At 36.7% G+C, this 24,921-nt stretch overlaps 1 protein-coding gene across 1 annotated transcript; it reads right to left on the reverse strand.

Annotated features, from left to right (window-relative positions):
• Positions 1–1,432: 1,432 nt before the first annotated feature.
• Positions 1,433–22,927, reverse strand: LOC142860247 (sulfotransferase 2A1-like). The gene is made up of 6 exons (XM_075991227.1): positions 22,729–22,927; positions 21,451–21,659; positions 19,564–19,690; positions 12,206–12,300; positions 5,977–6,154; positions 1,433–1,648 (listed from the first exon to the last, which is right to left on the reverse strand). The coding sequence occupies exons 1-6, from the start codon at positions 22,859–22,861 to the stop codon at positions 1,536–1,538; spliced, it is 855 nt and encodes a 284-aa protein (XP_075847342.1). The 5' UTR covers positions 22,862–22,927; the 3' UTR covers positions 1,433–1,535.
• Positions 22,928–24,921: the final 1,994 nt, after the last annotated feature.

A 24,921-nucleotide genomic window follows, 5' to 3' on the forward strand; every position in this document is an offset into this window, starting at 1 on the left:
TCTGTCAATTCTAGAGTTTTGGAACTTGCTTACAATGTACTCCCTGTTTACTTAGGTAATACTATATTCTTCTGGAGTCTTTGATGGAGTTGAAGAATAGATAGTTATAATTATAGCTTTCCTTAGTTGTGATAAAAGATAAAGTAGATATAAATATTGTAACTGTAATACTTGCTTGATACCTGTTTTGTTATATGTAATTTTATTATCTTAAACTTAAAACCTTCTTTCTTATTTAGAAATAAATGGGTAGATGATATAGGAAGTTCTTCTGTATATGTATTGCTTTTATTGGTTAATGAATAAAAAATATGCATTGATCTGTGATAGGGCAGAGAAGAGTTAGGTGGGGAAGACTAAACTGAATGCTGGGAGAAAGAAGGCAGACTCGAGAGAAGCCATGGAGCTGCCAGAAGAAAAAGATGCAAGCCTCCACCTGGAAACTTCCAGGTAGGCTATGAGCCTCATGGTAAAATATAAAATAACAGAAACAGGTTAATTTAAGAGATAAGAGTGAGCTAGAAATATGCATTAGCTATTGGGCAAAGAAGTGTTTTAATTAGTATAGTTTCTGTGTGATCATTTCACTTCTGGGCAGCCAGGAACATACAAGCAGCCTACCTCTACACACCCACTAAAAATTACTGAAAAGGGGAAAAAGTGATAAACAGGTAAAAAATACTGAACATAAATGTAATTTTATAAATTTCTTACATCATAGGCTATATGAATGAAGTTTTAAATTCTCTATAAATATAATTTATTTATTTTTTTAACCTAAATATCCCAGAGTAAAAATCACTTATATTTTCATGTAGCTTTTATTATTTTTATAATATTACAAGGATTTTTGTCATCCATCATCTGTCTATCTATCTATCATCTATCTATCTTTTGTTTTTTCTGAGACAGGGTTTCTCTGTAGCTTTGGAGCCCGGCCCAGAACTAGCTCTTGTAGACCAGGCTGGCCTCAAATTCACAGAGATCAGCCTGCCTCTGCCTCCCAAGTGCTGAGATTAAAGGCGTGCACCACCACCGCCTGACTACAATGATTGTTTTAAAGCTAGAATTCCATAAAGAAAATTGGAGTTAGCTGATAAAGTATAACAAACCAGTAATAATAAAAACAAATCAAATATTTGATGGCTCAAGCATGATTAGGTCTGGAGAGATGACTCATAGTTCAAGAGCTATTTCCTTATTTAGTATCCGAATTCAGTTCCTAGTACTCAAAGCAACTGAGTTACTGCATCATGTAACTGCAACTTCATGAGAACCAATGCAATATTCTGGCCTTTAAAGACACTACACATAGAAATTTGTGTACACACACACACACACACACACACACACACACACACACAATATAGCTGCCACTACTCCATTACTCCACTACTACTGCTACTACCAATTATTAAAAAATACTCCAAAATACAGTAACATTATTTATTATATGACCACACTCAGTCATTCACATGTACAACAACAGGAAGATAAACCCCACTGTCCTTACATTATTTAAAAGTTTTAAGAACTTATTCCCATGGGAACAACCCTGGAGGGAAACCAGCCATTTTCTCTTGGAATTTCTTATTGAAAGCTTCAGCTTGGGCTACTGTAAAGTGATTCTTCCAGTCCCCAGTCATGCCTGGAAAATGTGAAGCAAACACATAGATGAGTTAATGATGTTCTTAATACGGTTCTCACTCCTTCACATGCTGTTACCATCTGCTTGACAAGGACCCCATAGTTAATAAAGTGGAACCACCAGTAACTCTGTGGAGCACACTTCTTATTCCTTGAAATAATGTGCATCAGACTTTTACCTCTACAGAAATAATGTCTCACCTTCTCTTATCCCAACCTATCAATGACACAAGTTAACAACATCAACAATAGCTCTAACTTCTCTATGTCCAGATTATTAGTGCTTCCAGTTATTTCTGCTTCCATCACACTATCCAACCCAAAAAAGTTTCTTATCTCAATTTTCGAAGCAGACTTCAATTGTTCTTTCTAAGTTTTAGTATTAAGTGTAAAAATTCTGCAAAGCATGCAATCAACTTTAAAACATCTTTTAACATTAATTTTAATTATGTGTGTATAGGCGCAAGTGAATGCAGGTGTCTACAGAGATTTGAGGCATCAGATTGATGTAGGTGGATCTTCTATCTATCTGTTGTTTCATTGGTTAATTAATAAAGAAACTACTTGGCCTAATAGGTCAGAACATAGGTAGGTGGAGTAGACTGAACAGAATGCTGGGAGAAAGAAGCAGAGTCAGGCAGACTCTATAGCTCTCCTCTCCAAGATGGACACAGGTTAAGATCCTTCCCGGTAAGCCACCACCTCGTGGTGTTACACACATTAATAGAAATGGGTTAATCAAGACATGAGAGTTAGCCAATAAGAGGCTAGAACTAATGGGCCGAGCAGTGTTTAAAAAGTACAGTTTCTGTGTAATTATTTTGGGTATAAAAAGCTAGCTGGGTGGCGGGAAGCAGCCTGCTGCTCCTACTACATTAGATCTCTTTGAACTTGAGAAACACACTGTTGGGAGCTACATTCAAATTATTTAATGCTTCCATCTGATGCAGGATACCCAGATACTGCAAGCCAAGAACATTTCAAGATTACTGTCTTCAGTCAGTTTGGTGTTTGATAATGCATGAATACTTACATGATTCATCACTCCATTCTAGTATACCTTTAATTTTGACATTTGAGATGCCATATTATCCAACTGCTCACATTCCATTGTATTGTATGTTCCTCCACCCTAAAGTGTTGATGTGTTCCATATAGTTGCTTTTAGTACATTTTTCCTTATTTATGTCACTGTGACCACTTCTTCCTATCTTCCTTCCAAGTAGAATTCTGTAGTCCTCATTCTTGTTCTATTTTATTTCATAGCTGTAATACTTTGGCACATTTTCTTTTTGTATATGACCACACTCAGTCATTCACATGTACAACAGGAAGATAAACCCTGAAATAAGATAAGCCTGAAATAACTAATTTATCTAATATCTAATATATTTGAAAAAGAAACTTATATCACCAAAAGCTTCATTTATCAAATCATATCATTTAATACCATATACTCAGTATGGAACTAACAAAAGCATTCATGAATTAGTGAGGAAGATACTGGTCTTATCCTCATTTTGTTCATGAGAAAAAAAATTAGTCTTTGAGATGTTACCCAGTGTGATAATGATGAATGTGAATTTGAAGCCAAAAAGATTGACAATAGAAGTCATGCTTTACCTTATTACCTTCCATTCCTTATTTATCATGTAAGGTAACTTTAATTTACAGTAGTATTATTAAAGAAAATATAAAATATTCTTAATTAAATCATAATTATTGGTATACCATATTCAAATAATATTTCATTGATTGATGTGACCATAATCTGTTATAATGGGAATCTTTCAGCATCCATTGCCACTCTCAGCTTCATCATTATCTTCATTACTAGAGCAAACTTTGTTATTGTTTCCCAAAGCATGTCTGATGCCTGATAAGCCAGATTAGATGCTGAGCTACCTGAATCTCAGAAAATTCAATATGGTGCCCACTGGAATGTATCAGTCCAGATGAGAGAAGCATGTCTTTGCAGATACACACATGAAGTTCTGAGTCCAACTTTGCCAATATCCTGTACACTTAACAAGCATACATTTCTCTTTATTTGTTCTTTCTGAAAATTCCCTCAATCTCTGGCTAGCTATGTGTGGTGACTTAACTCTTGTTGGAAAGAAGTTTGCTCATAGATCTGGAGACTGCAGGTATCACAAAAGGTTGCTATCCAGACCATCCCTTGGTTCTTATTGGCCTGTAGATAGTGGGCTTCTCCCTAGGTCTTCTTCCCTCTGTGTCTCAGATTAATGTCTTCTCAGGACACCAGTGAAAATTATTAATGACTCAAGAACTCTGTCATGGAAAAATCTAAAATATTTGAAGTTTGTCAGAAGACTTTTTATCACATATTTTGATTGTGACAATGTCTTTATAAAAGTTCTGTCAACTAACCAGTGAACAAGGATGGTAATCTTCCTGGTCTTTATTTCCTGCAGTATCTAAATATAGAGCCATAATCAACAAAATTGTTTGTGGAAAATTATGGCTTGATGTTTAAAACCAGATTAACCCCACTCGGTCAAATGGTTTAGTCTCTCAGGTAAGGACCAGCTCTTCAGAGGCAAGAGAAGGTATTTTATATGTCCCGAGAAATGCAACTAAAGGACAATGAAAACAGGTCTACAGAATTCCTCCAGGTTAAGGCCAGCATAACACTTAACACAGCTTTTCATGTATTATGATCTAGGGAATTAGGTACATAATGGTAAGTAATGAATTAATTTTAGAATTAATATTTGATCTGTTCATAATTTCAAGATTAAAAGGGGAACAATCTGATATAGGAAATGAGAGAATTCTTATGTAAGACCTTCATTTCTAGTTCAGAGAACTCTGTCTCCACAGAGTACAGCACACAGGAATGGGATATTATCTTTCAAAAGCAGTGGATTCTTCCAGAGGCCTCAGTCTTCAGTGTATAGATGACCAAATTCTTGAGGAGACATGTTTTTGTTGTCAAAACTGAGTCCAAACTCTCTCTTGTAAGGACACCAGGAGTAATGGATTAAATGAAACCTGTTAACCACTTAAACTTATCTATCTATCTATCTATCTATCTATCTATCTATCTATCTATCTATCTATCCCTGATGTCCTTATAAGATCTAAACCTCACACTGTGTGATGGAGGAGAACTGAAGGTTAAGGCTGAAGCATGCAAATTACTGGGAGAAGATTATTCAATCCATTATTCTTCACTTCCTACATATATACCCAAATTTCTTTTTTTTCAAGTCAGGGTTTCTCTGTGTAACAGCCCTAGATGTCCTGGAACTAACTCTGTAGACCAGACTGGGTTCAAGCTTAGAGATTCACTTGCATCTGCCTCCTAAGTGCTGGGATTAAAGGCATGCACCACCACTGCCAGATTATACCCAAGTTCTTTACTCATCCCCAAAGAACTGACATCTGACTTATGCTTCTTTAAACCTGAGTCTCATATCACCTATTATCTGCTAATTAAATGTAGATGATACTCCAGGTGTGATTCACTCTGGCAAAGTTACTCCTCAAGTTTACAACTATGAAACCATAACCACAGTCTTCCCCACACAGACAGGATATCCAGATGTAGAGAAGCTGGCTAATCCCATTCCAGGGGAGACAGTTTAGAATAAACTGAGTATTCCCAAGCCTAAAGCAATTCAAATTTAGATTGGCAAATTGCTTCAGACTATAACACTTGTGTGAATAATTTGCTTAGTCTTTATGAGACCTATTCTCAGATGGGAGTGTTTCAGCAATCTTAGCATGTTAAACATCTTCTTCAGCCATTAATGGAAGTGTTTTCTGTGGCCATCATCCTAGATATATCTTTGATCTCTGTATTAAACATTTTCTTTAGAGTTGAGGTATAAGATACACAGAGGCTTACAAAGCCTCATTGCAACATATCTACACTTTTGTTTCACAATGAGGGTATTGGTATTGCACACAACCATCTGCAATCCTAATATGTACTTCCAGAAAAAAATCGGTTTTTTCAGAGTTCCTGAGGACCACATATTCACCACCAAAATATTCCCCAGTATGGTCTGTGAAAAAACATGATGTAATGAACAATGAGTTCTGAAACGTTCCCAAGTATTCCTTAGAGTCTTATTGGAGCAACAAGACCTCTACTTGTTCTGACTTTTTTTTTTTTTGGTTTTTTGAGACAGGGTTTCTCTGTGGTTTTGGAGCCTGTCCTGGAACTAGCTCTTGTAGACCAGGCTGGTCTCGAACTCACAGAGATCCACTTGCCTCTGCCTCCCAAGTGCTGAGATTAAAGGCATGCGCCACCACTGCCCGGCTGTTCTGACATATTTTGAAGCTAGAAAATTTCTTCACCTTTTCTCAGGAGGACCAATCCGTTAGTAACGTCATCTTCCGTGATGAGGCTAAAATTGGACATTTTATTTTCTTTCATTGCTTGGAAGGAGCTGTACTTGAGGACCAGATCGAGTTCATCTGGCTCTAATTTCTTTCCTAGGAAGTCACAGATCTTCTCTATGATTTTCCTTGTGTCCTAAAAGAAGAGGAAACCAAAATGAGGGTAATAAACAGAAAACACTGACAGAATAGATACACAGAAAGGAAATATAGATGGCGGATGGAAAAAAGGAACATGAAGAAAGAAATGAGAAAACATTGAAAGTTTAGGAAAGAAACAGGCCATGTAGAAAGAACAGGAGTTACGCACAGCATTTATATATTGTATGGACTTGTTGATCTCTGGCCCTAAAAGACAGAGGTTAGAATTTCTTCTATAGAGGAGAGGGCGTTAGAGAGAGGATCTCATATAATTAAGGCTATACTCAAACTTACTTGGTAATAGATGAGGACCATGAATATCTGATCCTTCTGCTTCCATCTCTGTGTGTTCACACGTGTGTGCCAACATGCCTACTAAATGAACTGGGATGTCTTTTTCTTGAGACAAGGTCTCACTACAGAGCTCTGCCTTGGTGTATTAAATTTGCTATGTAGACTAGATTGACATCAAGTTCAAAGAGGTCAGAGATCAACCTACATGATTTTACTAAGTTCTGGCATTAAAGGTGTGCACCACCATAACCAACCTGCCCTAAGATGTTTAAAGTAACTTCTAAAAGTATTTGTAGACAATGATAAGTTGGATTGATGGCAATGTGCACAAATAATTTGAGAGAGGTTAACGTTTACACCATGCAATAATGTCTCCTATGGGAAACTGAGAATGACAAAGCTTTACAATACTTGCATAACAATGGCAATGGGTTTCTGATCCTACTGTACGCACTGGCCTTGTGAAAGCCTAGGCAGTTTGGATGCTCACCTTACTAGACCTGGATGGAGGTGGGGGTTCCTTGGACTTCCCACAGGGCAGGAAACCCTGATTGCTCTTTGGGCTGACGAGGGAGAGGAACTTGATTGGGGAAGGGGGAGGGAAATGGGAGGCGGTGGCGGGGAAGAGACAGAAATCTTTAATAAATAAATAAATTTATAAAAAATAAAATAAATAAATAAAAATAATTATCACGGGGGGTATTTTTGGAGATACTATTTTGTTTTTAGGTATGATCTTGGGCTATAACTCAGATGGGCATCATATTCACCATTTTCCTACATCAGATACCCATATACTAGAACTATAGCTGTGCAATAGCACAACTGCCTTAATCGTAGGAGATTGTCATAACAAGACAGAATCTCGGAATACTGAAGACTTTGCTTTGAATTCTAGCCCCTTTCCTGGGCCCGTAAAGGTACTATTGGCTCAAAATAGTTATTACATGTTTTATTACCAATTAAATCAACATATCATGGGAAGGTAAACAACCATGATGGTAATAAAATATAATGTATTGAATGGGTGGACAGATTTATGGGAAACTGAACTACCACAAAGCACAGACAGCTTAGTATGAAGATTTCTGGGGAATACTGAATTTTATTAAGTGAAAAATGATTTGACAAAAGGCAAAGAAGTTTTTGTTTTTGCTATTTGCAAGGAAATTTTCTGTTCCTTGAAGAAAAACAAGATCAAGTTCCTTTTGAATAATCTAATTTTCCTGGTTTGTTGCTCCTAAATATTTTTCATTAAAAATTGTTTTGATGATTCCTGCCAGGGAAGTTAAGTAGACTGACTGAAGATCTTGAACATTCCCTGTCCTCCTACACATATAAATCCCTAGTCTCATCCCCAGTAATGTCACAGAAAATCCATGGCAACACCCCCATCTAGAATGGATCCAAAGGATCTTCTTTTAAACTTATTCCTCCAACTCATTGCACCATCCCAAAACCCAACTCCAACAGGCCTTCTTTGGGAAACCAGAGACTACTCTGGCCATGGAAGAACTAAGATAACTAGAAATCTTTATTTCCTCTTCATTCATTTGAGTCCAAAGATCCTGTCTGATCCCCAGCTCCACAACAGAACACCCGCATTAGTGAACTACATCTCTAGTGGAACTCACAGACACCTCGTAACAGCTCTACCCCCAACAGATTGCTTTGTCCCACACCCCAACTCCATCAAGCATCCCTAGGAAACCACAGCTCAAGTTGGGCAAGGAAGCACATAGGTTAAATCCTGATTTTCATCTCTCCATTTACTTTTCCAAATCCAGTTTTTAAATCTCATTCCCAGCTTTATGTTTAACACCTTAAGCAGCTGACCTCCCTCAAATGCCCCATTTGCAAGTGAGTGTCTTCAGTCTTATACTCCAAAGTTTATTCTCCCTATCCATTGCTTTCTTCTAGCCCTAAAATCCTGAAGACACCCCCTAAGAAGGCATAGGCCACTCTAACTAGAAAAGCAAGTAGGTTAACTACAGATCTTCATCTCTCCCTCCATCCTTCCAAGTCTAAAGCCCAGTCTCACTCACAGCTTTATAACAAAACTTCTGTTGTAGCCTGTCAGTGTTCTTCCCCAGTGACTAACTAAGCAGATCTCATGGAAAACTCAGATGTCTTCTCTCCTGTGAACTTAATTTTTCTGCCCCCTCCTAGCCCATCTCCATTCCTAAGAGCCATCTTTCCATATCTAGAAACACATTTTACCTGGAATCTCCAGGGGCCACACTTATTAGGATCCCAGAAAAAATGTCCTACCAGGCAACACACAGCAACAACACTCTCCTAAGTACCAGTCAGGGCAACAAAAAATAAGGAAAGAATCACCAACTGAACAAAGACAGGACCAGATATCATCACCTATAATTTCAATTTTCCCGATACCAGCTGCTATGCAACACCCTAAAAACACAATTAATAATATCCAGGACAGAATGTCTCCACTAGAGCCCAGTCACCCTACTACAGCAGGCTCCTAGTTTTCCAACATAGCTGTAGAACAAGTAGAAACCTTTAAATAGCCTGTATGGTGATGATAGAGATCCTAAAAGATGAAATGAACAAATTGTCCAAAGAAATCTATGAAAATACCAACAGTGGAATAATATAAAAAAATTCAAGGCGTAAAAGTAGACACAGAATTAATCAAGAAAACCCAGAGTGAAGAAAATCTGGAAAAAAACCCTAGGAACACAACAGGAACCTCATAGGTGAGCTTCATGAACAGACTATAAGAGAAAAACAAGAGAATCTCAGGCATTGAAGACAACATAGAAGAAATAGATACATTTGTTAAAGGAAAAGTTAAACCTAAAAGCTCCCATCACAAAGCAATCAGAATATTTGTTACACTATGAAAAATCCAAACCTAATAACTTAATAGTGGAGGTTGAAATAAAACCCAGGTCAAAGGCACAGAAGACATTTTCAACAAAATCATAGAAGAAAATTTTCCTGCTTAAAGAAGTAGATACCTATCAAAGTAAAAGTAGCCTACAGAACACCAAATAGATTGGAGAGGTAAAGAAAATCCCCTTATCACAAAATAATAAAAAATCTAAACATAGAGGATAAACTATGGATGGATAGTTAAGGGCTAGAATGGGAAGATCAAGTGGGAAGGGAGAAAGGAGAGAGACTTGAGGAACAGAGTATGGAATTAGACTGCTAAAGTTAAGGAACAATTCATAAAACATATATACAGCCTATTACAACAGAAACTTCCTAAAATATGTATGTATGTACACACACACACACACACACACACACACACACACACACACACGAAGGAAATCTAAAGGATATAAACTTGTATTGGGTGAGATGGTCCCAAATGGCCATCTCTTATCACCAAAGGAAGCATCCAGTACTGAGATTGGGTTAGATCTAATTGATTTGTTTGCCAAAGTTATCCCCTGAGAACCCCTAAACAACATAGGCTATCGCTGAGATTATAGGTTGTTTTCAAAAAAACTGACAGCAAGTTCACATGGCTGAAGACAATACCTTTACAACTCATTGAATATGGAGATGCTGGACTGATGACTACATAAACCTTTCACTCACACTTTCCAGCATCGTTCTTACAGGAATGTATTCTGCATGCTACTAAAAAAAGAAATATAAACATGAAACCAGCCAAAAATCCTTTGATCTACAATGGTGTTCTAACTGCAAGATATACGAGTGCAATGGTGTCACAAAGCTCATGGGAATAACCAGCCAGTAACTGACTTCATTTAAAGATTGCTTCTCAAGACAGAACCCATACCTGACAGTGCTTTGATGAGCAGAGACTAGATAACCTGGGAAACTAGGGGTAAAGCCAAATAATACTGGTCTAAAAATTTAGTGACAGCATGACTCCTAAAGATATTTTGGTATACTCAGATTAGTGCTTATTCAGACAGCTTTATAGAAGCTTTCTCCCAATGCAGTTGGGAACAAATATAGATATCCATAGACAGACAGTACAGAGACTGAGATACTTTTGAACAACCAGCCATACATGGTAAGTATCCACCAAAACTCTCCCTTTAGAGCTTAGAGAAAAGGAAGAAGAAGAAGGAGGAGGAGAAGGGGAGAGAAGGAGGAGGAAAAGGAAAAGGAGGAGGAGGAGGAGGAAGGGGGAAGGAAGGAAGGAAGGAAGGAAGGAAGGAAGGAAGGAAGGAAGGAAGGAAGAAAGAAAGAAAGAAAGAAAGAAAGAAAGAAAGAAAGAAAGAAAGAAAGAAAGAAAGAAAGAAAGAAAGAAAGGGTGTGAGAGCCAGACAGGAGGGAAGACGCCAAGAAAACAAGGCATTCCTCATCAACATAGGTTAAGTTCATATGAACCCACAGACTCTAGCAGCGTGCAAAGTATCACATCAGACTGCACCAGTCCTTTGCTTATATATTAGTGCTTTAATTTTGGTGTTTTTGTGAGCTTCCTGAACTCACGTGTGTAAACATGTTAGTCTTTGCTTGTGCCTTCTCTAAGTTGTTTTCATTCTGTTGGTTTGCCTTGTTTAAACTCTGAGGTGATACTATTGTTTCTTCATATTGTATTTCACTTGTTATATTTTTCAAAAAAAATGAATAAACGAAAATTTAGCCACCAGGTAAAGGTTAACATCTGTACTGTCATTTATATCTTCTTGGAATGGGAAAATCAGTTTTCTGCAATGCTGTAGCACTGTATATATCAACCACTTCAGGGAAGTCTTCATATTTAGGAGTAGTTGATGAAGAGATAATAGACTCCACAGTTTGTGTGTATGTGTATGGGTGCATGTATTTGGTTATAGTTCTCTGGTTTTATATTTTTTTCTTGTAAGGTATTGCTTTATTTTGTGAGGGGAGATTTGTTTTATTGTTTTTTGTTTGTTGTTTTTTTAGAAGGATCTTACGGTTAGGTGGGTAAAGAGGTAGAGAATATTTGGAAGGAATTGTGAAAGGGAAAAAGTATGATCAAAATATGATTAAATTTTAAAAATTGATTTGAATAATAAAAATAAGAAAAAAATTTAACAAAACCGAAGAAGCTAGAACTATCAGTAACCTTCATCATCACCAGAGTCTATTTCTATAGGTAAAAAGTGGCTGTAAGACTGCTTCTTCTCCACCTTAGATAAGTTTTTGAACACTACTAAGGGTGGTCAAATGTTTTCTCCCATAGAGATTGTGATCAGTGTAATTTTTTCTTGCTCAGTAAAAGTACAATTGTTATCTTTATATGTAATACATAAACAATTACCTTTCACTTATAGCTTAAAAATATTTCTATCAATGGTCTTTAGAAACAATGTCTCTTATAACCAAGGTTAACCTCAAACCCAACATCCAAAGATGATCCCTGAATCTGTCTCTGTTTCCCAGTACTAGGTTTACAATTATGTGACACCCTTCCAGGAATATTTTCTAGTTTCTAAAATAAGAGCTATTTGAGAGACACACATAGTATTTAAACATGTTTATAACATTCACTTGTGCGTTTCAATCAAATAAAATCTGCAATGATCAAATAAGGTAATGGCATATCAACCTATTTAGATGTATGTCATTACTTAATTTTGAAAAATTTTAGATATTTTCTAATAATATTTTGAAATCTCCAATTTATTCTGTTCCACCATGCAGAACCCTCTGTACCTCATGAGCTTGACACTGACAGAGTAGGTGGAGTGAGGAAATTGAGGAATATGAGGTGTTGCACAGGGTTGGTTGCTGAAGATTGTGTGGCTGCTTTGAGAATGCTAGTTACCTTTTTCATGTCTTCATAGCTCAGTACCAAAAAGTTGTCCATTTTTCTCATGGACATCCAGGCACAAGTATGGTTAAACCATGATCCATATGCCACTGGTGGGGAGAAAAGTATTGATTACAAAGAACGAAGGTGAGGTTTGTCTGATATTCTTCACTTTTCTGCAAATTTTTACTAAGAAAAATCAAACCAATATTTAAAGTATTCAGTGTGACATTTGCTTGTAGCCATGTCAGAGAAGCACCTGTGGCAGTAGAGGTTCAGGATATTGGTTCACCAACAAGCAAAGCTCTGATTGTTGAATAAGAGATAAGGAGGGCCCCAAGGGCTTTGGCCCTAGAATGTCTTTTGCTATACTGCTGTTTCTTTACTTAAACCTATGGGACACCATGAAAGCAGTGCTAAGAGGAAAGTTCATAGCACTAAGTGCCCACATTTAAAAAAAACAGAGAAAGCACACATTAGAGAATTAACAGCACACCTGAAAGCTCTAAAAAAAAAGAAGCAGACTCACCCAGAAGGAGTAGAAGACTGGAAATAATCAAACTGAGGGCTGAAATCAACAAAATAGAAACACAGAAAACAATCCAAAGAATCGATAAAACAAAAAGTTGGTTCTTGGAGAAAATCAACAAGATCGACAAACCCCTATCCAAACTAATTAAATGAGAGAAAGAGAACACGCAAATAAATAAGATCAGAAATGAAAAGGGGGCCATAACCACAGACACAGAGAAAATTCAGAGAATCATTAGATCTTACTACAAAAGCCTGTATGCCACAAAACTAGAAAATGCAAAAGAATGGACATTTTTTAAGATAAGTACCATATACCAAAGTTAAACCAAGACCAGGTGAACAATCTAAATAGACCTGTTAGTCGCGAAGAATTAGAAACTGTCATCAAAAACCTCCCTTCCAAAAAAAAGGCCAGGACCAGATGGTTTCAATGCAGAATTCTACCAGAACTTCCAAGAAGACCTAATACCTATACCCCTTAATGGATTTCACAATATAGAAACAGAAGAGTCATTGCAAAATTCCTTTTATGAAGCTACAGTTACCCTGATACCAAAACCATAAAAAGAACCAACCAAGAAAGAGAATTACAGGCCTATCTCACTCATGAACATTGATGCAAAAATCCTCAATAAAATAAGGGCAAACTGAATCCAAGAACACATTAGAAAAAATATCCATCATGATCAAGTAGGCTTCATCCCAGAGATGCAGGGCTGGTTCAACATATGAAAATCTATCATTGTAATCCATCATATAAATAAACTGAAGGAAAAAAATACCATATGATCATTTCATTAGATGCTGAAAAGGCATTTGACAAAATTCAACAACCCTTTATGATAAAGGTCTTGGAGAGATTAGGGATACAAGGGTCATAACTAAATATAATAAAAGCTATTTACAGCAAGCTGACATCTAACATCAAATTAAATGGAGAGATACACAAAGCCATCCCACTAAAATCAGGAACACGACAAGGCCGTCAACGCCCTCCATACCTCTTCAATATAGTACTTGAAGTTCTAACAATAGCAATAAGACAACATAAGGAGATCAAGGGGATTTGAATTAGAAAGGAAGAAGTTAAACTTTCGTTATTTGCAGATGATATGATAGTATACATAAACGACCACAAAAACTCTACCAAAGAACTCCTACAGCTGATAAACACCTTTAGTGATGTGGCAGGATACAAGATCAACTCCAAAATATCAGTTGCCCCCCTACACACTAAGGATAAGGATGCAGAGAGAGAATTCAGAGAAGCATCACCTTTCACGATAGCCACAAATAGCATAAAATATTTTGGGGCAACTGACCAAGGAAGTAAAAGATCTATTTGAAAAGAACTTTAAGTCTTTGAAGAAAGAAATTGAAAAGGATACCAGAAAATGGAAGGATCTCCCTTGCTCCTGGATTGGAAGGATCAACATAGTAAAAATGGCAATTCTACCAAAAGCAATCTATAGATTCAATCCCCATCAAAATCCCATCAGAATTCTTCACAGACTTTGAGAGGACAATAATCAAGGCTATATGGAAAAACAAAAAACCCAGGATAGCCAAAACAATCTTATACAATAAAGGAACGTCTGGAAGAATTACCATCCATGACTTCAAACTCTATTACAGAGCCTCAGTATAGAAAACAGCTTGGTATTGGCATAAAAACAGAGAAGTCGATCAAGGGAATTAAGTAGAAGACCTGGATATTAATCCACAAACCTATGAACACCTGATTTTTGATAAAGGAGCTAAAAGTATACAATGGAAGAAAGAGAGCATCTTCAACAAATGGTGCTGGCATAACTGGATGTCAACCTGTAGAAGAATGAAAATAGATCCATATCTATCACCATGCACAAAACTCAATTCTAAATGGATTAAAGACCTCAATATCAGTCTGAACACACTGAACCTGATAGAAGAGAAAGTGGGAAGTACTCTAAAACACATGGGCACAGGAGACCACTTCCTACGTATAACCCCAGCAGCACAGACATTAAGGGCAACATTGAATAAATGGGACCCCCTGAAACTGAGAAGCTTCTGTAAAGCAAAGGACACTGTCCCTAAGACAAAAAGGCAACCCACTGACTGGGAAAAGATCTTCACCAACTCCGCAACAGACAAAGGTCTGATCTCCAAAATATATAAAGAGCTCAAGAAACTAGACATCAAAATGCTAATTAACCCAATTAAAAAATAGGGCACTAGGGGCTGGAGAGATGGCTCAGTGGTTAAGAGTATTGCCTGCCCTTCCAAAGGTCCTGAGTTCAATTCTCAACAACCACATATTGGCTCACAACGATCTGTAACGAGGTCTGGTGCCCTCTTCTGGCCTGCAGAGATACACACAGACAGAAAATTGTATACATAATAAATAAATATTTTTAAAAAATGGGGCACTGAACTGAACAGAGAATTCTCAACAGAAGAAGTTCAAATGGCCAAAAGACACTTAAGGCCATCCTCAACCTCCTTAGCAATCAGGAAAATGCAAATCAAAACAACTTTGGGATACCATCTTACACCTGTCAGAATGGCTAAAATCATATCACCAATGATAGCCTTTGCTGGAGAGGATGTCGAGTAAGGGGTACACTCACCCATTGCTGGTGGGAATGCAAACTTGTACAACCACTATGGAAAGCAGTGTGGCGGTTTCTCAGGAAATTTGGGATTAACTTATCCCTGGACCCAGCAATACCACTATTGGGAATATACCCAAGAGAGGCCCTATCATACGAAAAAGCATTTGTTCAACTATGTTCATAGCAGCATTATTTGTAATAGCCAGAACCTGGAAACAACCTAGATGCCCTTCAATGGAAGAATGAATGAAGTGTGGAATATGTACATATTAGAGTACTACTCAGTGGTAAAAAAAAAAATGACTACTTGAATTTTGCAAGCAAATGGATGGAAATAGAAAACACTATCCTGAGTGAGGTAACCCAGACCCAAAAAGATGAACATGGGATGTACTGACTCATAATTGGTTTTTAGCCATAAATATAGGACATTGGGCTTATAATTCATGTTCCTAGAGAAGCTAAGTAAGAAGGTGAACCCAAAGAAAAACATATAGGCATCCTCCTGGATATTAACTTTCATCAGGCAATGAAAGGAGACAGAGACAGAGACCCACATTGGAGCACCGGACTGAAATCTCAAGGTCCAATTCAGGAGCAGAAGGAGAGAGAGCACGAGCAAGGAACTCAGGACTGTGAGGGAAACTGACACAGTTTATATTGAAATTACTGTGGGATTTTCTTTTTAGCAAGCTGAAAACACAAGTTCCATAAGACTCAGCTATCAGGTGTTAAGTATATACTCATACTAATTAGGTATATTTTATGATATACTTAGGTATATGCAAGTGCAAAAGTACTCAAACATCAGTCCTCATTGCAGCTCTCTAACCAATAGGAAACAGATTCAAACTACATGACCATCAATTGAAAATAGATAATGAAATTGTAATAGGTATATACAATAAAATTTCATTCAGTTTTAAAAATGAAATTCTGAGTAATATAGATGGAACTAAAAAATTTACCTAATGAGGTAACCTTGTCATAGATTGACAAACACTATCATAGCCAATTTCCTTTTTTTTTCAAGATGGGGTTTCTCTTTGTAGCTTTGGAGGCTATTCTAGAACTCACTATGTAGACCAGGCTGGCCTCAAACTCACAGAGATACATTTGCCTCTTCTTCCCAAGTGTTGGGATTAAAGGCATGTGCCCACAACCCCTGGCTTATAGCCAAATTACTAGTGTGTTTAACTTGTGCTTATAAAGAACAGGACACTAGAAATGGGCCATTAAAAGGACAACAAGAAAAACAGATACATCAAGGAAAGAGAAATTCCAGAATATATATGGTATAAATGTGAAGGGAGGAAATATGAGATTGAATGTGTTTATACAAAGAATATATATATATATATATATATATATATATATATATATATATATATATATATATATATATATATATAGAGAGAGAGAGAGAGAGAGAGAGAGAGAGAGATATGGAAATATGAGGGGTAGAATTAACCAAAACCAAGAATATATGAAAGTTCCTTACAGAAACTCATTAGTGTAGTGCCATTTCACTTGTATTTCAATAAAGTTTGCCTGGGGATTGCCACTCTGGACAGCCAGAAATGACATAAACCTTTAATCCCAGTAGCCACAATAACATGCACCTTTAATCCCGGGAGCCACACTAGTTGCAATACAAACTATGCAGTGCATTCCTTTAATCCCAGTGGTGAATGCCTTTAATTACAGTCCTTGAGAGGATTATAAAATGGTAGGAAACAGCGGTCAGAAATTCCTGGAGGCATGATTGCCATTTCGGACTGAGATCAAGGTAGACCTAGTGGCTGCCTGCTTTGCTTTTCAGATCTTTATGTTGAACTACAATTTCTCTCTCAGAATTTTTATTGATCATGTTTCATATTAGTTTGTAAGATCATTTAAAAATATTAGAAAGTTTAAATCAAAGCACTTTGTGTGAGTGGACAATACTGCTCCCAGTAATCATAGAAATCATAGAAAACTTCATTGCTGGTGTTGGGATACCATCCTAGGAGTTGCTCCCTATGAAGGGTCTGAGTATCCAAATAATAAAGGCAATTGTCACTGTTGTCAGTTGCCCCCCACTAAAAAATGAGCTGGTAAGACCATATTTCTATAAACATCCACATATGCTTGTTACAGTACATAAAGAGAGCAAGCTGGGAATGGGCTGAAACATACCTTTCTGCTGAATAGTCTTCATAGTACCAGAAGGAATTATGAAGGTTCTTAGTGGGAGATTGTTGTCAGTAGTATTACTCAGCTATGGAAACTGTGATCTATACTTAAATACCCTTACAAGGTATGCCAAATGGTGCAATAATGGCAGTTGTAGTATCAGAGTAGCCAATAATTTTTGGATTGAGAAGAGTTAACATTTGGTACAGTCAATATAGGTGAATCTCCATGCTAAGAAATAGGTCCTAGTGCAGAAGCCATCACTGTTTTCTGTGAAATGGACATGACATGCACATTAACTTGTCTTCTAAGTAGACGTGTTTCTTCTTATGTATCACTATTATCAGCATGGTCAAAGGTGATTCTTCTTATAGTGGCCAGAAATAATTTTGCAAACTCAAAACTGGTCCAAGTGCTGAGAATAAGTGCCTTTTTAATGATCATCATAAATGAATAACCCAATAAAGGGTTAAGAATCATGGATGAAGAAGATACAGTAATGATATAAGAGCTTAAAGATTGAGTGGTGTGGAATGCTGTCTTCTAGACATAACATGGCCATAGCACACTTTAACTCATAGTAGCAGTGATTATTTCACACAACCCACACAAGACTGGGTTCTTTAATATTCTATCAAGGAGATAACAAATACTTCTAAGATTCTACACCTTCCCTTTGGATTTATAAGCAGTTAAGCAAACTTGGGTGCCAGTGTTCATGAGAACCCCTCTTAAGGATCTATATGTAGTTAGTGGTTGCTGGTAGAAGGGAAGTACTTTTTCAGTAGAGTAGTTATGTTAAGGTGTCCATGTTTCTGTAAATGACTCCTCACTTGTGTGCCTATAGCAACCACAATAGCTAACTGTGTCACAACACACACACATGAAGAAAAGGAACATGAAAGTAGAAAGGAGAAATAGTTGAAAAGAGGAAAAGGTTATGCAAATATAGAAACAGGACAAGATGGATTAGTGTGTCATTATTGTGGTCAAAATACATACATGTGTAGAAATATAATTTATGAAAAACATTATTGTATATAATTGATATATTCCAACAAAAGTTATAAAAGGATAAAGTATAAAGAACCCCTGCCTATGAAAAACATTTGAGACAAATAAGAAAATGTGACTTAAAATATTTGGAAAGTTGCATATTAACAAAATGGTGTATGGTCAGGCTAATATATGGGAAGACGTGAAAAAAAACAAGAAAATCCACAAATAAGAAGAGTTGTAGGAATAAAACCACGTGTTATTTTTCTGTTGCTCTGATAAAATACTATGAACAAAAGGAACTTAAGGAAGAGACATCTTATTTTTGGCTTATATGCTTAGAGAATTAAAATAAAAGATGGGGTAAAGTAGGTACTTGCAGAAAAGTGGCAGGCAGGGCTATAGAAACTGGGAGCTCTGAGTCATCTCCTTAACTACAATCATGAAACAGAAGGAAGAAACTAGAAGTAGTTTAAGTATTTAACCTCTCAAAGCCCACACTCAGAATATACTTCCACCAGCAAGGCTGTTCCTCATAAGTCATCTAAAATATTGCAATTGATGCTTTGAAATAGTGTTTGGAGCATTTGTCATTCAAACCACCAAAAATGATAATATCTACATTAGTACTAGAAAGAATTCCAAATGTTGCCAGAATAGTCGGCCATGGGGCAAGATGTTGCTGTGCACTGTTATGCAATGATGTGTGAGAACAGGAAGACTTCACAATTATATTTGAAATGGTCATGAAACTTGAATGCACAGATTTGTTGATTGTAGAAATATATGATCAAGAGAGATGAAGACTACATAATATACTAAAGGCTAAAGATGTATCTAAGTAAAATAACTTACATGACATTTGGGTTTGAACTCCAATATAAAATAAACAGAACATGGTAGTAAGTGCTTGTAGTCTAAGAACACAAGAGGAAGATGCAGGAAGAGAAGAGTTTCAAGGTCTTCCTCAGCTATATAGGAAGTTCAAGTCCAGCCTAATCTATAGCTCACCTTGTCTTTGAAAAATGTCCCTGAGCCTTACCCAGTTCCTATATTTAATGGGACACTCACCATTTCCTTTGAGGAACCATTCAAAGTAAGTACTCAGTGACTCTGGATTCTTAACGAGATTTGTCTTACACCAGAAAAAATAACCAGACACAAGTACATCTCTGGGATTTCTGATGACATAGATCATCTAAAATAGAAAAACATGTACATGAAGGTCACTATAGTCATTCACCACTTTTTAACTGGTAAAATTATTATGAAATCCCAAACATATATCCATGAGGTTTCTAAAACATTTATTATTTTTTTAAACATTTATTATTTTTATATACATAATAAAAATATATGTAGTCAGAATCCTCTTGATAATTTTATATGCTTTGAAAAATGTAATAGCCAATTGACTAAGGTGACTAATACTGTAGAAAACAAAACAACAACAATAATAATAATCCAAGACTGATTCTAAAGTTGTAAAGATCAACGTCTTTCAGGGTAAGGAGCCATCTATCCACTAGAAAAGGGCATCTTACATATATAAAGTGATGAGTACTGTGCTAAATCTATCTGCAACATGACAAACCTATTGGTTTCTGTAACTGTAACTACCAAATATACCTCTCAAAAAATCATGGTGCAGAGCTTAATGCCAATGTGTCATTCCACGATGGTGAAAAAAAAAAGACCTACAGGCAACTAAGAAATGCAGAGAGTTAGAGAAAATAATTTCCACTGGGAAGATCATAACAACTGGGTATACAATAACAAATGCTCAGTCCTGAAAATGTACATTCAAGGAACATTGTACAGACTGATCAGGTTGTACTTAAGTGTTTAGGAATATACATATATGTATGTATGTATGTGTGTGTATGTGTATGCATATGTATATGTATACACACACATATAACATATAATGTGTGTGTGTGTGTGTAACCACAATTAATGATCAAAACATGGATATCTCTGATATCTACTGGAGTTCCTCTAACAGGGACATGGGTGATGATTCCTATGGTTACTGATCTCAGTGAACAGCTAGACCAGAAAGACATAATGGGTAGAGATGAGCCATAATTGTTGAACCATCTCCATGGTTAGAACTTTGGTGCCTGTTCAGACTGCTTCCTCCATGAGCAACTCTGCCTTGGTTAATTCACCCACTGTGCATGGGGTATTTGTGGAATCAAAATTGGCTAATTGACTTTCATGACAGCAAAAGAGTAATAATCACTATACATTAAGATTTTAACTCTGCTTGGCCTGTATATGTAGCTCCTAAAAGTTCTACTGTGATACTTCATTTTTCTCATATATCTGCCCAGGATCTCTGTGTGGTGGTTGACATCCTTTTACTCTGATACAGTCTGAGTAGGGGACACATCAGCATCACCTAATGCTTGGAAATCTCAGTTTCCTCCCCTAATCTATAAAATCAGAGTGTATTTTAGCAAGAGCTGCAGAGCCTGTCATGGTATACTAGGTTCAGTGAACCTTTGATCAAGAATTTCTAAATGCCCCTTGACTGAAGAATGGATAAGGAAAATGTGGTACATTTACACAATGTACTACAAGCAGAAAAAAAAATGACATCTTGAATTTTGCAGGAAAATGGATGGAGCTAGAAAACATTATTTTGAGTGAGGTAACCCAGACACAGAATGACAATTATCACATGTACTCACTCATAGATGGTTTTTAAACATAAAGCAAAGAAAACCAGCCCACAATCCCAGAGAACTTATACAACAACGAGGACACTAAAAGAGACTTACATTGATCTAATCTACATGGAAAGTAGAAAAAGACAAAATCTCCTAAGTAAATTTGGAGCATGGGGACCTTGTGGGAGGTTTGAAGGGGAGAGGCAGGGAGGGGAACAGAGAAAAATGTAGAGCTCAATAAAAATCAATTAAAAAAAGAATTTCTCAACCTCTGGACACTGACCTTGGCATTGGAACTGAAGAAAGACCTGGGAAAAATATGGAAGGGAAGGTGGGAGGTGATGAGGCGTGGTCCTTTCCTGTTGATTAATAACTGATATCCTTCTTCATTGTCTATCCAGGGTGAGCGTTCCCAAATGGGAACAGATTGGATCCACTTGGGATTCCCTTTAGTCTGAATCAAGCAGATCATCTCAATTAGCCAGTTAGTTCCTGAAAAGAAGTGATGGTCACTCATTTCTAAAGTACTTGTGAAAAAGACTCAAATAGAATACACAACCATACAATTAACAGTGCAGCATTTCCAAGCCACAGATCTGTTTTGCTCACCATGTACATATGGTGTAAGTACAAAACATATTTATCCAGCAATTCCCAATGTTTTACATGGAAAAACTAAGACTATACTCAATATACTCTACTTGCCTACTGAACATCTCTTGCAGTTCTAAGCCATCACCATTCTCCATTTGGGTGCAGTGAATTTGAGTAGTCTATATATTTCAAAAGGATGCAGTCATGAAATCTGTCCTTGAGACTGACTCCCTTTTTTTAAAATGCAATGCCATTGAAATGCATCCATGCTGCAGTGTGTGTATGTATACACCTTCTTTTTAAGATAAGTAAATCCCTTTTTGTCTATTTACCACACACACTAGTATTTGTGTTTAAATGCTCATCTGTCAGTGGATATTTTTCCAACTTTCTTCTCTGGTTACTGTCTGAATCGTTTCCTGCATTCTGCTGCCCTTGGTTTTCTATATTATTGTATTTTTCATGTTAGCAACCTAATACATACTCAAAGTTCAGTGCTTCTTCCACTCTGCAAGCATCCCTTCCCCAAAACCCATGATGCCTCCTTTTGGTTCCTTGAGATTTAAGACTCTTTACACTGTCTGGACAACAAGCATGGTGATTCACCTGCATGACACTGTAGTCTCCACCACATATTCTTATATCCGGGCCTTTTTTTTCTTCTGATGCTCTTTCTTTTGTTAATTCTCATCTTTCTCCCTCTTCCACACAGAGACACAATGCCAGAGTCTGCCTTAGGTTTCACTGCCATTGCTCTCATGGTTTAACTGATCCTCTGACCACACAGATCAAGCAAGAGTTCTTTCTCTGAGTGTAAATCTGCTGACACATAGCTCTTCATGCCCACAAATTATTTTAAACATTAGATAATCAGATATAGAGAGCATTTCATTCATTGCCTAAATTAATGAGGATCAAGTTCTAACCTTCCTTATATAGTTTAGGATCATTCTCACTAACTCCTTACCTGATTTGGGGTAAGTCAGTATGACTGTGTCTTCATCTCTCACCACAAATTTATCACGGATTTCTTCAAGTAATTCTTTTGTATAACCCAAACCAGGGAAAGGCATCCCTTCAAACCAAAGGTAGTCTGACATGGCAAAGAATTTTTGTAGATGCTCTTATGATTCCAGACTTAACTACCTGTTCAGCTTCTAGCAAATCTTGAGAACTAAAATTTATAGTGTGGGAAAATAAATTATTAACACCCATAGTTTATTGTAAAACTAGCTACTGATAGGAAGAAAGAGATATTGTAACAACCGGTCAAAGGTTATTGTATTAAGCAACTGTGAACTCATTCAGAGATCATTCTTTAGCATATCTGAGCTTGAGTTCATGACTCCACACTAGAAAATCAATAACAAGCACCAGGACATAGAAATGGGGATTAATTTAAAATGTTTTTTAAATATAATTTAGCTTTAAGAATGCTTTCAAATGTGCAGAAAAATTACAGAGATTATACAAAATGTTGTCATTTGCAATTTTTTAAAAAAAATAGTGGTTGTTTTTTGAGAATTTTCATGTTCCTTAGCTGCACTATATGACTTTCACCATCTCCCTCTTCTCCTTCGTTCATCCCCCCATTTTCCACATTTATGATGTGTTCCTTAATTTTCATTGCTATTTGCACATGGTAAAATATACATATAACCTATGGATTCCATTTAGTTCTGTATGTATGTGAATGTATCCTAAACTGAGCACTTTTGATTGTATGAGCACTTTTGATTGTACGGCCAATATGGGATTTCCCCTCCTGAGGCAGCTGATTCTTTCTCTTTTAGCAGTCATTGACCTGATGTATTTCTTCATATGGGGATAAGACCATGTAGAATTTCCTCATTTTTATTTGAATACCACCTGGTGCCATTTTGCTGACTAATTTAGTGTGGGTGCCCACAGTGACTCTCTTTGATAGAATATGATTCCCTATGTTTTTTCAAACATCCTTAGTATTATTTAGCCCTCTTTCCAATATAACAGGAATAATAAAACTCAGAGCCAGATATTGGGGTTCAACCTGAAGATTAGAAAAGCAAAGCAGCCAAGGCACTAGAGAAGTCTTACCTCTACCAAGGCTGGTTGACCTCAGACAAAGCAGACTAAACATACTAAGACTCTCTACTTCCATTTTACATTCCCTCTAGTGCTAGAATTACAGGTGGGTGACTCCTTAGTACTGTAATGAAAGGTGTAACAACCATCTCCTGGATTTGTTTCTGCATTTGATCTTGTGTAGCCCAGGGTGGCCTTGAACTGACAGAGATCCATCTTTAATACCCAAGCCTGGTATTAAAGGTGTGTGCCACCATTGGGTGACCTCTAGGGGCTTAACTTTGCCAGTCTGATCTTTAGGCAAGTTTTATTTATTAAAACATCAATAACGAGTGTATTTCTCCCTTCTTGTCTAAAATAAAAAAGGTTATAACTAGTATAAGGAAAACTACATACAGTAAGTACAATAACTATATACAATATATACAGGCAATAAGTACAACAACAATTTCTAGTCCATTTGCATTTGATAAATTCAGGGAAATACTCCTTATCTATCCTATCTTGGTGAGTCCAAAGTCTTGTACATAATCTATTTTCTTCCATAACTTACTTTCTACATCTGGTAAACAAGGAAAACTATAACAAGATAAGGCAGATTCCTGACTTCTGGCTTTATTCCATGGTTCAATAATCTTAGTCTCTTCTTTGAACCAGATACTCCATTGAAATTGTGTACCAGTCTCTCAAACTACATTAACCAAATATTTCCAGTCATAATGGATAATTCTATTACAAATTGACTGCAGGTTTAACACTTGCTTCACAAAAGTTGACGGCATGCCATATGAGACTACTGCTTCCTTGAATATCTGTAAATCTAACAACAGCACAGGAGTCCAGTTAACTGTAACAGAGCCTTTGCCATTTGGCAATTCCTGTAAGATTACAAGATATATTATGGTTGGTTGTCTGAAAACGTTAGGCTATTCCTCTCTAATCTTATAATGCAAGGCTAAAGTTGGCCTTCCATTAAATTCTTCTGTCTGGATTCATACCTCTCTGTGATCTGTTTTATTATATTTTCCAAGGCCTGTATTTTAGCACTCAGATTAATTGACTTTTAGTGATAAGGCAAAATCATAATGCTGAAAAA

The sequence above is a fragment of the Microtus pennsylvanicus genome, chromosome 1 (assembly GCF_037038515.1).
Source record: "Microtus pennsylvanicus isolate mMicPen1 chromosome 1, mMicPen1.hap1, whole genome shotgun sequence".
NCBI classification, from domain to species: Eukaryota; Metazoa; Chordata; class Mammalia; order Rodentia; family Cricetidae; genus Microtus; species Microtus pennsylvanicus.

Excerpts from the sequence above, each read along its gene's own strand:
- LOC142860247 (XM_075991227.1), bottom strand. The coding sequence starts at position 22,861 with ATGTCAGACTACCTTTGGTTTGAAGGGATGCCTTTCCCTGGTTTGGGT. Across the intron at positions 19,691-21,450 it reads TCTTCAGTTCCAATGCCAAG|ATGATCTATGTCATCAGAAA; the intron begins GTCAGTGTCCAG and ends TTTCTATTTTAG. Across the intron at positions 1,649-5,976 it reads ATTGGTCCTCCTGAGAAAAG|GCATGACTGGGGACTGGAAG; the intron begins GTGAAGAAATTT and ends CACATTTTCCAG.